The following is a 15,645-nucleotide window of genomic DNA, read 5'->3' as shown; positions in this document are numbered from 1 at the left end:
TCCTCTGCTTCTATCTATACTCCAGGTCTTCGACCACTATCTCAGGATAACCTCACAATGAAGCCAGATATAGACAAGCAAATTGTAAGATAAACATGACAACCAAATAGCCAAATATGATAGGAAGGGAAAAAAGCAACTACAACTGCAATCTAAATGTCGCAACTTCAAACGCTCTGAGCTCAATAGCAACTCTCTTCCACCCATGCCCATCATCCGCAACATCAAGCGGCGTCTCATCATCCTCAAGGACATTACATTTCCACACACTCTTAACCTGGAACTCAGTTCTAATCGCGCCGCGGCTCTTCCCGCCCAGACTCTCGTAAACTCGCAAAATAATACTCTGGCCCTTGCGCTTTGCGCCGGGGAGCGAGATATCCGGGTCACTGTTGATATCCGCGTCGTCTTCCCCGCGCTTGACTGCGTCGAGCACCAGGGACGGGGATCCCGTGAGTCCAATCTTGCGGAGGATTGCGGTGACGGAGTCTACACTTGATTTGTTGGGTAGAGATAGGGAGTTGTCGAGAATGAGAGGGTGGTTGAACTCGTACCCGGCTCTGATGGTTCGAGAGTCTAGAGGGCCGGTGTGGGGGAGGATGCCGTAGCGGATTGAGTGGCGGCCCATGTCGGCGTGGGCGTCAGGTGCCTTGGGGGCACGGAGGAGGGAAAGACGCATGAGGTTGCCGCATGTTGCGAACCCGTATTTGGAGTCGTTGAGGATGGATACGCCGTAGCCGTTTTCTGACAGATCGGCCCATTTGTGTGTGCAGACTTCGAATTTGGCCATGTCCCAGCTGGAGAGTTTATTATGTTAGTACGTGGAATGATGATAGAGTGGGAAGAGAGAGAAGCGTACCTTGTGTTGTAGTGAGTTGGGCGTTTGATGATACCATATTGAGTTTCGTAGGACGCCTCGGTGTTTGTGATGTCGACAGGGAATTCGACTTTAAGGAACTTCATCGTTTCCTGCCATTCAACTTCGCTTTCGAATTCGACATAAGACTGTTTGCCTTCTGAGGCAGCGGCAAGGCTGATGGTTGTCTTGACCCAGCTATTCTCGCTAATCTTCGTTTCGGTGACGACGCTGACACGGTAGGGGTCCTGTTCAGCGATGCTGGTTTTTCCGGATTGGAGTTCTTTGCGCGATTCGAGGTGGAAGACTTCGACATCCCATGCTTGCCAGTAGAGAGGCTTATCATCGAATATGACTAGCTGGCCGGCTTTGCCGCCTGGAGCAATGACTTCACGGTCTGCGTCGACATCATATAGTGATTTGATAATGCCGTTTTGCACGTCAAGTCGAAGTTTCCCATTGTCGAGACGAAAGACTCCGGGTTTGGTCTCTTTCACACTGACCTTACCGGTCCCTACGTTGGCTTCGGATTGTGGGATGACACCAGGGCCTCCACTCATCGGCGCATGGTTGGACCCGGTTGTGGCTACCCCCTTGGGAAGCTTAACCACCTCGGACCTGTTCCAAGGCAGGGTATTGATGGCGACTGGAATCGTGCCATCTCTGCGGAATCCAAGTGCTTCGAGAGCTCCCTCTCGTGCTTTGAGACCAGTCTCAAAGATTTGAGCGTACAGTTCATCTGAATCGTCATAGCACATTTCAATACAGCTACCCGGCAAGCAATCGTGGAATTGACAGAGAAGCACCCCTTCCCACATTTCGTCAATTTCTTTCTTAGGGTAGTCATAGTTGTACTGGGTCACAGATGCAAGTGTCGCCAGGAACTCTAGCTCGCGAAGCAAGAACTCAGCTCGACGGTTGTTGCGCTTGTTGTTCGCCTGCGTGGTGTAGGTGCCGCGGTGCAGTTCAAAGTAGAGCTCTCCGTACCATGTTGGAAACGGTGTACCCTCTGCGGATCTCTTTTCCAGTTTCGCGAAGAAATCATCAACCGACCCGCCCATTGACGCTCGCGGAAGCGAGCCGGTCTTGTCACTGAGACCACGGCAGCGACGGAGCTTTTCTAGATGCTCAAACGTAGGCCCACCACCACCATCACCTTTTCCAAAAACAAGAAGCGATGTATTGTCCGTATCCAGAGACTTGTGTTGGGTTACGCTGCGTTTGACGTCTCCAAAGTGGGCATCAGCAGTGTATGTTTCGGACGGTGCCATATGGCACATAACTTGACTTCCGTCGAGCGCAACCCATTTGAAGGTTGTATGCGGGAAGTTGTTGATGTTGTTCCAGCTAAGCTTCTGAGTGAAGAAACGGCTCATGCCTGCAAGTCGACAAATCTGTGGGATCTGTGTGGAGTAACCGAAAGTATCTGGAAGCCAGAAGGTTGTGCTGCGTTCCCCGAAATTGCTTTCGAAGAACCTTTGTCCGTAGAGAAACTGTCTAACCAGTGATTCACCACTGGGCATGTTGGTATCATGCTCGACCCAGCTACCACCAATTGGTTGAAAATGGCCCTTCTTGACCCAGCCCTTGACACGGTCAAACACCGAAGGATAATACTGCTTCAGCCATTTGAACTGCTGGGCATGAGAGCAAGCAAAACGGTGCTCCGGGTAGCGATCCATGAGGTCGCACTGATTCGACCATGATCTCGCGACTTTCCGCTTGGTCTCTGCCCACGGCCAAAGCCAGCAGGTGTCGATGTGACAGTGCCCGATGCCATACACAATCGGCTGAGTACCGGTTTCGTATACTTCTGCGGAATCTACCTTGTCTCCAAGGTACTTCCGTGCAATCTTACGTCCTTCTTTGATGGATTCTAAGCTTCCATTACCCGCAATGAAAGCATCGATGATGGAATTGGCCACCACGTTGGCCTCGTGGGATTCCCAGCCCTCACCCGGAAACTCCCTAGCGGCATCTGTGTACTGTTAGTAAAGTAACTCCGGCAAGTGAATCCTATTTCGACATACCAGAAATAATCCAGAAATCATAGAATAAAGCCCGCGCCTCCAGATTGACCGCAGTAATGCGTGCAGTATTCAGCGTATAATACGTATCCGGTTTCGGCGGTTGAATCGAGTCTGAGCCAGGTGCATTTCCAAACATCCCATTACATGCCATCTCAATGTAAAAGACATGCTCTTTCCCATCGCGCCAAGCGTCAGGAATAATCCACTCGACTCGCTCCCCACCACCGGTAAGACCCTGCAACGGGCGGCCGTCTTCGGTCCATACCAAGCCTTCGTTATTTGCATCCCAGTGGAACTCTAGCCGTTCCTTCTCTCGCATGTCCTCTGGGATGGTCAACCGAATTCGGAACCAGTGGGTCGACCAACTAGGGCCGAAAGAGGCCCCGATATGGGTACGTTTGAAGTCATGGGAGGTAGCTTCCTTGAATGTCGGGCGTTGAAGGTCTGGGACGGAATAGACTGAGAGCTTGACGTGGTCCTCGTCCGAGTTGGTGGCCTCGAAGAGCTTCCTGAGGGAGGGGGTGTGAGCGGAGCCATTCGCATGCGGGGAAGGCCGACACCTCGAGAATCGAGGAGTGAGGTGGAAGTGGGTATTGGGCAGGCGGAAGAACTCACCCTAGTAAATTCTGATTCTCGTACTGGCCCTTGGAAGTGAACTGTTTTAGACGGTCTGTGTAGATGCTCCTGATGCGCTGGCCGACGGGGCCATCGGGCGTGCGTGGCAGGGAGCTGGGAGCTTGTCGGAGAACGTCTCCACCCATGATTGCGGGGTGGAAGCAGGAGGCAGGAAGTAAGAGTACCAACTACTGGGAAAAAACTAAGTCAACGGATAAGAGATAAGGTTAGATGATCTAAGAAAGAGGACACAAAGGAGGGATGGATAAATCAAGAGGGAATGCAGTGCAAGGAGCCAGGAACGGGGTCACCTGTGCTGGAGGCTGTGACGTTGAGGTCGCATGCGGAGAATCCCCCGGGGAATCTCACACCACCAATCTTCCTCAGGCACCAAACCATAATAACTGCATCCCAACATTATATATCAAGAGTCCAAGTAAACAGAAATTAACTAAAAAAATAAATTGGGTATTGTCCACTAATAAATGTTATTAAAAGCTGAAGTTATATTACATGCATCGAAATACCATTGGGCCATAGAACCACTAGCAATTCTATTATATGCCAACAATATGTACAGTGACGTTGAGGCCATCGATTGACTGCTGCAATAGCAGAATATCAACATTCGTTCAGCAGAGGCAGTCGTTAATAACCTAAAACAAATTCTGGTTGCTGCCACCTTAAAGGAAAGAACGACCCAACAGGAACTTGCTCCTTCCCCGCGCCGACAGTATTTAGCTGACGGGGCTTTCTCTTGACCAGATCTGGTTTATATTTGTCTCTAGAAGGATTTCAAATGGAAAAAGAAAGATGGTGCTATTTAGTAAATGGATATACTATATAGAGGGCCGTATCTAAAGCCCTAAGCACAACAAAGTGAAATCGGATATTATACTAGCGAGATCACTAATAGACGAGGGTTGCTTTACTTACCCAGAATGACCCATGAACAGGCCACTTCGAGGAGACATTAGGAATAAAAACAGCGCAACCTGCCGAATCCTTCTTCAACCCACAAATCCAAATCCATGTCCAGAAGTAGACCAGGCAAAATCAACCAGGGATACACCACGTACCCCCCCCGAACCAAAGTCCCACAACCAAGCCACTGCACAACATCCCCGTTTCAGATCCTGTCATACACACCCCCATCACAGTGCAGCGGAGAATCAAAGCTCAAGAGCTGCCGTGCTACAAACCCAGCACCGGAGATCCCAGAAACACAAAGCCGGCAGGAGAAGGGGGGACGAGGGGTATCCCTGTTAATTTCTCGCCTGATCTAATCTCGCTTGCGCGTTGCTTCGTTACATACCTGTCCAATGTGTGTAATCGTATGGGGATGACCAAATTGGATGCGATGCTGTGAACCTGACACCTATGATAATCTCGAACCGGATCTGCACTGCTCTGCAGGAATAGTAAGGGCCGGCGATCGTCACACGGAGTTCCAGGGCAATGTTTTGGGTGCGCCCGTTTTGCCTTGTCTTACGGGGCGAGAGCCTTCGTCATCTCATTTCATCTTAATTTCATGGCGCCACTGATTGCGTGGAGCGGAGATGACAGGCTGTGAAATGGCGGATGGGGATGCGGGAGTCCAGGGGTCCAAGGCTGTGCCCACGATCAGCAAGGGTTCATTTGCCCAGGTGGTTGATGCATCTCCAAGGGAGGATTCCGACAATTTGCCGTGATTGCATACTCTGTCTGGGGTTTTATTTTACGATTGGAGGATCGTGTCATCTAGGGGGTTGCTTGTTGGGAAAGCGATTCGATCATCAGAATGAAGATGAGTTATTCATTTCGTAGACAATATGCAATATATAGTAGGCATCCAGGTGCTAAATAGTAAGTTCATCCCCCTGTCATGCCCATTCCAACACCGTAACACCTAGCCTTGCCATGATAGTAGTAAGCCCAAATAGGTATCAATATCAACTAAGTAATGGAGCAAGAAAGAAAAGTAAGGGAAGGATGACAGAACGCTATAAATGAAAATGAAAATAAAGGAAAAAGAGAAAGAGGAAAAGCTACTCAAGCGTAACAAGATTAGTTCCGTAGCCATAATGATCATATCCACGGGTCCCTCCGGTGAGAAGTAGTATACGGATTCACCGGTCCAACAAGCCGAATCTGGCTTTTCAGATGTGTCCTTCTCATGTCCAATTTCGATGTTGATGCCGACTTGATCCTCGATGTTTTGGAAACAAAAGGAGAAGTCCCGGCCATCCTCTTCTTCGCTCCATCAATGGCAACAAGGACCTGGCTCGTCCCGTCTTGCAAAGCCCTAACCGCGTAGCGAGTCCCTTGCCGCAACGGCGTGCGTGTCTGTTTGCGACCGGGCGGCTTAAGCGGCACCGTCGAGGAGACAAATGTATTATTGTTTCCCTTGAGCTGGGACGACTCCCTCCGGTTGCGGTTCCGATATTTGAGAAAACGCACCCGCTGTGGCTGTCGGTGATGCTGGTAGCTGAGGCGCTTTCGGTGCTTTGGTTTTGGCTTTTTCTCCTTACCGGATTTATCCCAGATAGCTGCGCCGTACTTCTGGTAAGGAGAGATAGGGACGGCAAGTTGTTTGCTTTTCGGTTTGGGAAGGGGTTTTTCGTAGTGAGAATATATACTCGAGAGGGACTGTGAGAGTGTCTCACGCGCTAGCATGGATTGGTCGGAGATTGAGGAGCCGGTGGGGGAGATGGAGAGGCGGGTTAGTTTTTCGTCGACGCTGGTGTAGACCGGGGTCTGTGGAATTGAAGAGACTCGGTGGTTGAAGTAGTAGTCATCCGTTGAGGGGAGCGTTGTTTGGAGTTGTGGTGGCGGGGAACTAGTACTAGAACTATACAGACCGCGGGCGAACTCAATGGGGGACGTCGTAGGCCGGCCGTCGGTCTGGCCCCGCTTGGGCTTGTCCTTGTCCATGGAGTTGCGGGAGAGACGGCGTTGGATGGAGCGTATTGAATTGCGGACGTCGTTGGCGAACGCAGCGCCCTTGTCGGAGGGGATGGGGATCCATCGGCGGGCAGTGTCTTTCTTGCGGGGGCGTGAAGTGAAGTTGTTGTGGGGCGAGTTCTGTAAGGCTGACGGGGTGGCTAGCTCGGGGAAGAAGTCCCATTTCTTCTCGCGGAAGTAGTGGTTGGGGCCGACGTGGTTGTTCCATTGCTGCTGCGGCGGGGGCGGGGGAGTATAGTGCTCGTTCGCCAGGAATGTGAGGCCGGGCAGCGACGAGGCAGCAGCTGGCTTGTGGTGGTTGTCGTAGGGATCCGCGGACGGAGTGTCAGTGTGGTCCAGCGTGGAGACGGAAGGATGATCGACGAAGCCGGCTCGATCTGGATCGTCTGAGCCGGCGCGGACGAACACGGGATAGCTCTCTGTCGAAATGCTGGACCGGCGGCGGCAACGGAGATCATCTTCATCGTCATCGTCGTCGTCGTCTTCGAAGCTGTTGACGGTGCTGCTGTCGTCGCTCCACGCCGTCGAGCCGATGAAGTGATCTGGAGACTGGGTGCGTGACCTTGCAGGAAGGTCGGGCAGCGGCTTGTCCAAGTGCAGCCGAGAGCGAGTATGGACAACGGGAAGAGAGCTGGGAGGAATGACCCTTTCCAGGCCCTCGAGAGACCTGGAGGGCCGCACCGGGGGAGGCTGAAGTTGCCTCGAAAGCGAGTATGCTGACGGAGAGAGCATGGCGAGTATGGGCTGCAACGAGAGAAATCCCCCTCTGGCGACGAGGGGGAAGCAAGAACGAGAGCAGAAGAGAAGCAGATGCAGAGCTAATAAGTCAAGTCAAGGTCAGGCTGTGCGACAGGGATATGCACCAGCAGAAGCAGAAGTGGACCAAAAATGCGACAAATGACAATCAGCCCGTCGGGCTCTTAAATCGTCTGCGGCAGCGTTTGTTTTTCTGCAGTTCGATGCACTCACTGCTTGTCTATCAAAGACGGCGCAGCAGGCAGAACTGGGGCTCTTGGATGCCCCGGCAAAGAGCTGAAACCGACAAGAGGCAGCAAAAGAAACGGCGGACAAGACAAAGGCCAGGGCAGAAAGCGATAGAAATAGCATCCCTTTGCATGAGGTGAGCTGATTACTGAGGTAACACAGATGCAAGGGAGGCCCATCCTCATCTTTCATCGGCTGAGCATTTCAATCCGTCCCGGTCATTCCAACGAGGTCTTTGCTCGCTGGCGATCGCACTCAACCCACGGACTCGAGAACTCACTTCTGCGAGACTGTCTCATTCCCCAACACTCCGTGGATTCTGGAAGCGAACTGGAACAAAGAAAGCGTTCGCGTGGCCTGAACCGGTTCGCGAGTCAAAGTGATGTGATGCATCATTTTTGGTCGGCTGTTCTCCACCATCGCCTGCATTGTCTGGGACCAGAAGCCTCGAAACTCTCTCTCCCTTGGCCGGGCTCTCCAGGCACTCCTTGCTAGTAGTAACGTGCCTATCCGTGAAGACTGATGACCCCCGGCCTGGCCTCGAGGATGCCCGACTTTGGGCCCTTGGCGCAGACTCATTGGAGAGCAGCACTGCCCGTCAGATTCAGCACTGGGCACCCGTTCAGGGGGGGAAACAAACTAACTTCGTATTTCCACCTGTCCAGCCTCGATCGATGGACTGATTGACAGGATCTGCCTCCGCAAACAAAATCAATTTGGCAAACAAGCTCTCCCCAATCCGGCCCATCACATCACACCGACAGTGACTGCATCCTCTCTTCCTGTCCATTACGAATCCTCGTCTTCAACCGGATTTCTCTGGGCCTTGAAACTACGGAGAATATATGATGCAATTGCACGTCTCATTTTTGCGCCCGCCACCCGCTTGCCCTCTGCCAGTGTCTCCTCCATCATGCAGAATCCTTCTGCGAGTGTCATGTATGAATTCCGCACCCACAGACATCTGCACCTCATGCCTATGTCCAGGGAGCCTAGTCTTCTCATTCTCAGGCTCAACCTCAAACATGCCTGACAATTACAATCGAGTCGGCATCCCCGAGCTCGCTGTCTTGCATGTTATTGCCTATCGCCCGCCTGGCATCATCAAACAATATAGTTAAAGAAGCAAATATCGCCCATCAGCCGGGCCCGTACACACATACCCCAGAGTCTAACCCAGAATATCACCCCCCAGCCCTCCATCTGTATGTCGTCCGCAGCAGTGCAACCAAAATCTCTCCGAGTCATCGACCTGCCCCGAGGCTCGCTCTGCTACTGGCCCGGGCAAAGAGCTTCCCGGCTGAGAGCCTGGAGAGTTACTTGCGTAGCTCGCTTAGCTACCTACTTAAGGAATGAGGCAGAAAAAGAGGCAAACTAAAAATAAGAGGGAAGAAGCGGTCGGCATCCCTGCGGTTCTTCTGACTTTGGTTTCTTTGTTCTCCATAACCCAATCGGATGATAACCTCCGTGATAGTTGGCCAGGAAGATAAAAGGGGCCAATTGCCGAGCGTATTCGGCCTTTTCAAGCGAATAGCTGTAGACTGCGATTGGCGAGCCTAAATACTGGAATTTAGGTGGAGTTCCCCTCCCCTTCCCAGCCTCTGAACCCTGGAGCGAGCCCTGGAGCACGGGGCACTGGCCATGACCAGATTGGAATGCTTCAAGTTCAGGCCTTTCCGGCCAAGCGGCTGGGCCGCGAGTTTGATTCTCGAGGGGGCAGGCTAGCGGTCAGTTAGCTTGACGCCCACATACCGGAGAACTTTATTAGAGAACTTTATTAGGGCAGCGGCGCCGTTATTGGGTAGAGGCTTGCCATGACATGCCATGTGGATGGCCCTGGCATTCCTCGATAAGCCGATCGGCGCTGATGGCTGTCATTTGTCTCGTGGACGAGGGACGGTGGTTGGTATGCTTGTTGCTTGACCTCATTTCCCAGTCTCACTAGTTATAGAATTCGGTTTGCATGATTTGAACTACCGGACACAGTGCTATTATGCAGTGCATAAAATAAGGGTATCCCATTCCGTATATCCGGATCTATATAGATACAACATACCATGCCGAAAACCATCCCCCCTCGTTAACTTAATTGCATAAATCATGAATACCTAGACGAAATCAAATCTTAGGCCCCAGCCTCCCCCTCCCCCTCAACCGCTTAATCAAGTCCTCATCGCCCGTATGGCGGTTATGCTCAAAGTCCGGCTCGTGGTTATACGCGATGCGCGCAGCATCTACCAGGATCCGCGCTGTCATGCCAAAGACTCGATACCGCGTGACTTCGCCGGAGGATTCTTGCTCCTCGAGCTTGTGCACGGCTTGTGACTGCGACTGGTCGTGGGCGCGGGGTTTTATGACCTTCGATTGGTCGATGGGGACGAAGAATTGGTGCACTGTACAGTATATTAGCCCGAATATCCATATGAAGAAATAAGCTGAAGACAAGGAATAGATAGATAGGGGAGGACTCACTCCGCCACTGCGTCCCCCACCATTCCGTCCAAAGCCCATGATACCACTCTTCATCCCCCTTCCCATCCCCGCTCTCACTCCCGGTCCCCAGCTGAAACAAGAAATCCCTAAACGGCGCTGTAAACACCGCTGCTACCTCTCTGGCATCCAAGCGCGGGATAAGCTCTGTTTCAGGATCCGCGTCGCGCCCGCTCGCCTCGTCGAAGGTGTGCAGCAGCGCCACGCACGGCCGCACGACGAGCTCGGTGCGTGCCAGCGAGCTTGGAATCTCGCACAGGTGCTCGACTGTGAATGGCGGTGGGAGGGGGTAGTCTAGCCCCGGAAGACCGATTTCTTCGTGTGCTTCGCGCCGGGCTGTCTGGAGGGGTGTTTCTGATTCAGAGTCGGATTTTCCTGGGGATTTGAGTTAGTATGTCTGTCTATGTATATCTCTATATCCATTCGAATATGTCATGAATAAGGTGGCTGAACTTACCGCCAGGTAAAGCAGCTTGTCCTGCATCTATAAATTGACAGGTGTTAGATAGCCAGATCGTATACTCCTTGCCGTGCTCTGCATTGAGAAACGGCGACCATGGAGAAGAGTGAAGGTCTAAGTTCAAGACATACATGAGCTCAACGTGCTGGCGCGAATGGTCAGCACAACACGCAAGTCTCCCCTTGCGTCGGCATAAAGCAAGAGGAGGACCGCTGCCCGTCGCGAGACTGGCACGAGGTCATAACTTGTTGCCGGGGGTGTAAAGGCCCGTAGCCGGTCGATGGCAGCCTGTTGAGAGTTAGATATGTTCGCTGACTTATTTCACGGGCATTCTACGGGAGTGGAACGTGGTGGCTCCAATCTACTCATAATTCATTTCCAAACGCGACTAGGCAACTTACCTGCGAAATAGGATTCAAGCGCGGCATGTCTGTCGATGAACTCGTTTCACTTGGATGTAGACTGGGTGAACTTGCAATGGATTGATGACGCCGGATGTGGAGATCGCTCAGTAGTACGGGATTCGATCTGGGGCTGGAATGGCGGGGTGAGAACGAGATGCGAAGGGCGCGGAGGAAGGGCGCTCTTCGCATGCTTTTAGGAGAGCGCTCCAGGTAGAGAAACTGAAGCAAGCGAGCGCCTGGGTTCATTTAGCTGGATGATTGGGCGTGAATGGAGATGGGAGGAGTTCGTACGGCCCAAGGTGGCTCTGGGAGAGTCGCGTTGCCGAGGTTGTTGTGTGGGACCGAACCGCGTTCGTACATCTTTCGAGTATGACAACCCAGACAGCTGGGATTGTCTCCGTAGATCAACACGAAACAGTAAAAGCAGGGACAACAGTCAGAATGTACAGTTTATATTGTGGTATTTAGTTACACATCCAATCGCAGAAATCCATCCTGTATCCGGCCAACCGCAATGAGACTCCAACCACCAGTCTGGTTCTGAAGTCCATTATGCTTGCCCCATCTATTGAAAAACAAAAGGAAATAAAGTGTTGGCGATGGTGAGTGTGCGAGGCGAGAGAGAGTTGCCTCGAGGGAACGGGAAACAAAGTCTATCGTACAAACATAACACAAGTCAAGAAGGTAGAGAGTTGGTTAGTAGCAAAAGGAAAGTGGCAAATCATTTGGTCTCCTTCTTCTCGGCCTCCACTGAAGGCTCAGCATCAGCAGCCTTTTCGGCCTTCTCACCCTCCGCCAAAGCTTCCGACGCCTCTCCGGACTGGCTAGCATCGTACTTTTCCTCGTCAATGTCCTCGGTGTCCTTGGGCGCAGCAACGCCCTTCTCTTCGTTCTCTTCATTCTGCTGGTTCTCCTCCTCAATGAGCTCTTGCTGCTCCTTGATGACCTCCAAGCGCTGCTTGTTGGTGGCGGCACCCTCGGCGTTGTGCACCTCGAGCTCAATCTCGTGGAAGAGTTCCTCAGGAATACTCGACAGAACAGACTGGAGAGACTCGATCTGGGTGGACATCTCCGCCTCCTTACCGCCCTGCGCGTAGACGTATGCGTTGCTGAGGACTAGCAAGGTCGAGGGGACGCCCTGCTTCAATCGAAGGTCGAGCCACTGCGTAATATCCTCGCGCAGGCGAGCGGGGGAAACGCCGTGGGTACGGATACCCCGAGAAGCACATGCCATCTGCAGCTCAGGAACAGAGAGAGACTCGACTCCTTCGTAGAAAATCGCACGGTCATCCCGCTTGATCTGGCGCATGCGGTGGCGAATGTTATACCGGAGCATTGCGTCGGTTCCGAAGGCGTTGAGGTTCATGTATTTGCAGATACCAACGAGCTGAGGTCGGGACAAGTTGTCCAGAGTAAGGTCATCCTTGAAGATCTTGCAAACCTTGATGACATCTTGCCTGGATGGCGCCTCCCCGGTACTTCGGATCTTCTTGAAGAACTCGGCAAACTCCTCGTTTCTGACCGTCGCTGCAGTCACAGGAAGGCCCGACTCCTTTAGTGTGTTCTTCAGGAACGTAGAAACTTCCTTCCGGGTAGAGCTCAGACTTAGCGCCTTCTTCTCACGGGTAGAGTTGCCCTCATATGTGCTAGGTAGGAGGTTGGGGAACAGCTTGAGCGCAACAGGCAGCAGCAACTCAGCAAACGGGATGATAACAAACATGGAGAATGGAACCAACCGACCAAGATCAGTGACGGTTCGTTTCAACTAGAAAGCGTTAGTAAATTCCAAATAGAACTGGCATCCTTGATAAACTAACCTGTCTATGTTCTCTCCGGCTGAGCTCATATCCACCGGCCATCTTCAACGCAAGCCTTGAGCTAATCCGCACCTCAGTAGCAAGAAGCTTCGTACCGTCCCAGTAATGCTGAACTTCCTTCTTGATCTTTTGCCCGATAGTCAACTTCTTAGCCTCCTTCTTCGCCTCTTCCCCAGCCTTCTTTTCCTCAGCCTTTGTTACTAAACCACCCTCCTTGCCCTTATTCTGAGCAACATTCTGCGTCGGCACCGAAAGAGCACCCTCGGGCTTGGTTTGTTGGCCTGCCTTGGCGCTCACAGACTTGGCCTGATCGGCCGGAATGGGTTTCTTGGCTTGCTCCGCGTTAAAGCCGGGAGGTGGTAGGTCCGAAGAACTAGACGTGGATGTTGATTGTTCTGTAGCGTATCCTCGCTTCGGAACTAGGATCGCGAGGGCCGATACTTGGGATGGGAAGTCTCTTCCGGTCAATCGGAGGGTTGTTGCGTTGACTGCGCCTAGAGCTCCGGTATAACGCGGTCGGGCTGGTTAAGGGGAAGGATGAGCACAAGGATTCCGAAGGCGCAAGAAGAATTTGCACAAGAATAAGAAGCATCCGACGGAGGGAGGACTCACCGATGAAGTTGGGCCTAAGGACTGGATTGGTACGCAGCAGTCGGGCGGACCTCATAGTGACGGACATGGCGGAAGCCTAGTAGAATTCAGGGTGCTCGAGGGAGCGAGCGAGAACAGAAAAAAGGCACAACAACTTTAGTAAACAATTAAGGAGTTGTCAAAAAATTTGCTGGCACGGTCAAGATTGATGAATCGAATTGCAATGAGTGGCTGGCGGTGATGTGTGCGCCATCTCATCCTGCAACGAAGTCCGCAAGCAGAGCCGGGCGGTGCACACGTGATCTCGGAGTTATGGGTTTTCCCCGGTTCGCCCCCCGCCAAGCCTTGGCATCAGCAACTTTAAAAGTGCCTTAAAAAAGGCCTTAAAAACTGTGTACAGTGAAATTAATGAAGTTAACACAACACAATATTTTAGTTCACAGAATTAATATCCACAACGTGTTATGGGCTGTTAACATTGGAGAGACATCTACCATCATTCTAATAAGCTGTAATCAAATAGGAAGTACGCAAGACTAAGTAACAACGGAAAATCAACAAGTCAAAAAGCCATGTCTTCGTATACAGGGCAAGTATTAACGATAGCGAAAGGCTATACAAGGGAGCGACCGGATCAAAAGTTGGGTATCATGAGGCGAGGCGACTATTTAAATGCGGCAGGAATTTCAAAACAATATTCCGAAGAGAGATAAACCAGGGGATATTAATAATAGTTCTGTTGTGTAGTGTTGGTATCGATTCATTTCGTGCTGCTTTCAATAGCGGTCGAGACTCCAGTGGAGTCGAGAAGGGGGATCTTTTCAAGGCTGGCCTTTTCCGAGTTGTTGTCCTGAGATATATCTGGCTTTCCTTCGGGACTACCAACGGTGGCGTCTATTGCGGGAGTCATGGGGCCCATTCCTTCGGGACTGGATTGCCAACGTGCGACATCCCTCTTTAACTCCTCAAGCTCCTTTTGGAAGCGTTTGCCGAATACATCAATATAGTACGTGGCACCGTTGTGGATACTCAAAATGAACAGACCGGTGATGAAAATTCCACTCGCCCACCGCGACCAAAGCCAGAGAGGACATGGAAGCATGGTCAAAACCGCATAGAGATATTGAATCACCATAAATGCGGGGGCTTGCAGGTATTCAGGAAGGCTAAGGACGATTCGGCCGATCCAAGCCTTTGCATATGATTTGCGAAGCCAGGTAAAACTGGTCGGGCGCCCTGCCGCAATCTTATCCGCGCGACGGACGGTGATAAACAAGTGATAAGACAGCTGCCAGACAATATAGGGAACCGTCGCCCATATAACCATGGACCCGAGCCCGAAATGCTCAGGGGAACCGGGTTCGCTCGTCTTGATTTCATAAATCGCCGGGAACCGCTCCTTCAACATTTCCAATGGCGTCATATGAACAAGGCAGTGGAGGGAGACTGGCGGCATTATATGGATGAAGAGACTATGGTGCTCAGTTAGTGATGCTGCAAAATAAATTGGGCACAAACAAGAATACTACTCACCTGACGACCTTGTCCATACTATGGAAGACCATAGAGTTCCGCCACATGGCAATCGCAACTGCATTATTGCCGAATACCAAGCAGAAGGTGCTGATAAAGAGTCTCTTTGACTTCGGGAACCCCCACATGGAGAGCATACAGAGTAAATTGACGAAGTAACAGAGATCCGCCAGGAAGTAGTGGTATCCGATTGAGCGGTACCTGTAGAACCGGATCGGCATAAAGTAGGCGAGTTGCGCGCTGAACCAGATATAGAAGTATTCAGGGTACGATCCAAGCAGATAGCCGCTGATGAAAATGTTGAGAACACCCGCTATGAACGAGATCTTCTCCCGCAGAGTGACTGCGGAGGCTGCGTTCCACCGTCGAGATAGACGCTCAACCCCGGTCTTCATTCGACGGCGGTATTTCTCCAGCTGTTCATCAGCAGTGGGCACTCTTCGTTTCCATTCGCCCACGACACGGTCCCTAGCATTCTTCGAGGTTGACCTTAGCTTCTCTTGCTGTTTCTTGACCTTGTCTCTCTGCGAGCTTAGAGACTGCTGTATTCTCTCGAGTCTCTGAGACAAGGATAAATTGTCGAGGAGGTCAAAAACGGTGAGTTGGTCGAGGGGTGGGAACGTTTCCCAGTCATCTTGATAGGAGAAAGAACTGCGCGAGAGTCGAGGCCTGGTGCTCGGGGACCCCGGCGGAGAGTAGAAATAATCAGACTCCGAATCCAATATATCTTCTATATTCACAGGTTGTAGCTCAGGCGTCTCTCCGCCTTTCGCATCCGACTTTCGTCGCTGATAAGGGCCGCCTTCGTCCATGATCAGTTTCTGCTGGAAGGAGAATATCGTAGGGCCGCCACGCGTGTCGTGTGGGTATGGCCGACTGAGAAAACGCGCGAGTGTTAGCAAGCCCATCGTTCATCTACCGA

General features: G+C 51.8%; 5 protein-coding genes across 5 annotated transcripts; all 5 read right to left on the bottom strand.

The window, feature by feature from the left end:
* Positions 1 to 139: 139 nt before the first annotated feature.
* ams1 (alpha-mannosidase) lies at positions 140 to 3,647 on the bottom strand (the record flags this gene model as incomplete). The annotated part of the gene is made up of 4 exons (XM_040806556.1): positions 140 to 797; positions 860 to 2,834; positions 2,887 to 3,395; positions 3,502 to 3,647. The coding sequence occupies 4 exons, from the start codon at positions 3,645 to 3,647 to the stop codon at positions 140 to 142; spliced, it is 3,288 nt and encodes a 1,095-aa protein (XP_040665923.1).
* Positions 3,648 to 5,568: 1,921 nt separating this feature from the next.
* ASPVEDRAFT_81742 (uncharacterized protein) lies at positions 5,569 to 7,176 on the bottom strand (the record flags this gene model as incomplete). Its single annotated transcript, XM_040817082.1, has 1 exon — positions 5,569 to 7,176. The coding sequence occupies one exon, from the start codon at positions 7,174 to 7,176 to the stop codon at positions 5,569 to 5,571; it is 1,608 nt and encodes a 535-aa protein (XP_040665922.1).
* Positions 7,177 to 9,358: 2,182 nt separating this feature from the next.
* On the bottom strand, positions 9,359 to 11,062 carry ASPVEDRAFT_39569 (NUDIX hydrolase). Its single transcript, XM_040811948.1, has 5 exons — positions 10,780 to 11,062; positions 10,510 to 10,666; positions 10,376 to 10,402; positions 9,881 to 10,293; positions 9,359 to 9,828 (listed from the first exon to the last, which is right to left on the bottom strand). The coding sequence occupies exons 1-5, from the start codon at positions 11,026 to 11,028 to the stop codon at positions 9,547 to 9,549; spliced, it is 1,128 nt and encodes a 375-aa protein (XP_040665921.1). The 5' UTR covers positions 11,029 to 11,062; the 3' UTR covers positions 9,359 to 9,546.
* A 150-nt stretch (positions 11,063 to 11,212) lies between these two features.
* Positions 11,213 to 13,430, bottom strand: ASPVEDRAFT_39566 (MRS7 family protein). Its single transcript, XM_040811947.1, has 3 exons — positions 13,212 to 13,430; positions 12,600 to 13,120; positions 11,213 to 12,547 (listed from the first exon to the last, which is right to left on the bottom strand). Exons 1-3 carry the CDS (start codon positions 13,276 to 13,278, stop codon positions 11,504 to 11,506), a joined length of 1,632 nt encoding a protein of 543 aa, XP_040665920.1. The 5' UTR covers positions 13,279 to 13,430; the 3' UTR covers positions 11,213 to 11,503.
* Positions 13,431 to 13,950: 520 nt separating this feature from the next.
* On the bottom strand, positions 13,951 to 15,535 carry ASPVEDRAFT_128425 (glycerophosphocholine acyltransferase; the record flags this gene model as incomplete). The annotated part of the gene is made up of 2 exons (XM_040806548.1): positions 13,951 to 14,662; positions 14,724 to 15,535. The coding sequence occupies 2 exons, from the start codon at positions 15,533 to 15,535 to the stop codon at positions 13,951 to 13,953; spliced, it is 1,524 nt and encodes a 507-aa protein (XP_040665919.1).
* Positions 15,536 to 15,645: the final 110 nt, after the last annotated feature.

This window comes from Aspergillus versicolor (genome assembly GCF_001890125.1).
Source record: "Aspergillus versicolor CBS 583.65 unplaced genomic scaffold ASPVEscaffold_3, whole genome shotgun sequence".
NCBI lineage: Eukaryota > Fungi > Ascomycota > Eurotiomycetes > Eurotiales > Aspergillaceae > Aspergillus > Aspergillus versicolor.
This window is presented reverse-complemented; position numbering and strand designations above follow the sequence as displayed.

Bases quoted from the DNA above. Each gene is read 5' to 3' on its own strand.
- ASPVEDRAFT_39566 (XM_040811947.1), bottom strand. From the start codon at position 13,278: ATGTCCGTCACTATGAGGTCCGCCCGACTGCTGCGTACCAATCCAGTC. The intron at 13,121-13,211 runs GTGAGTCCTCCC...CCCCTTAACCAG, and splicing joins CCTTAGGCCCAACTTCATCG to CCCGACCGCGTTATACCGGA. The intron at 12,548-12,599 runs GTTAGTTTATCA...AACGCTTTCTAG, and splicing joins GCCGGAGAGAACATAGACAG to TTGAAACGAACCGTCACTGA.
- ASPVEDRAFT_39569 (XM_040811948.1), bottom strand. From the start codon at position 11,028: ATGAACCCAGGCGCTCGCTTGCTTCAGTTTCTCTACCTGGAGCGCTCT. The intron at 10,667-10,779 runs GTAAGTTGCCTA...AACTCTCAACAG, and splicing joins GCTTGAATCCTATTTCGCAG to GCTGCCATCGACCGGCTACG. The intron at 10,403-10,509 runs GTATGTCTTGAA...GTCAATTTATAG, and splicing joins CGCCAGCACGTTGAGCTCAT to ATGCAGGACAAGCTGCTTTA.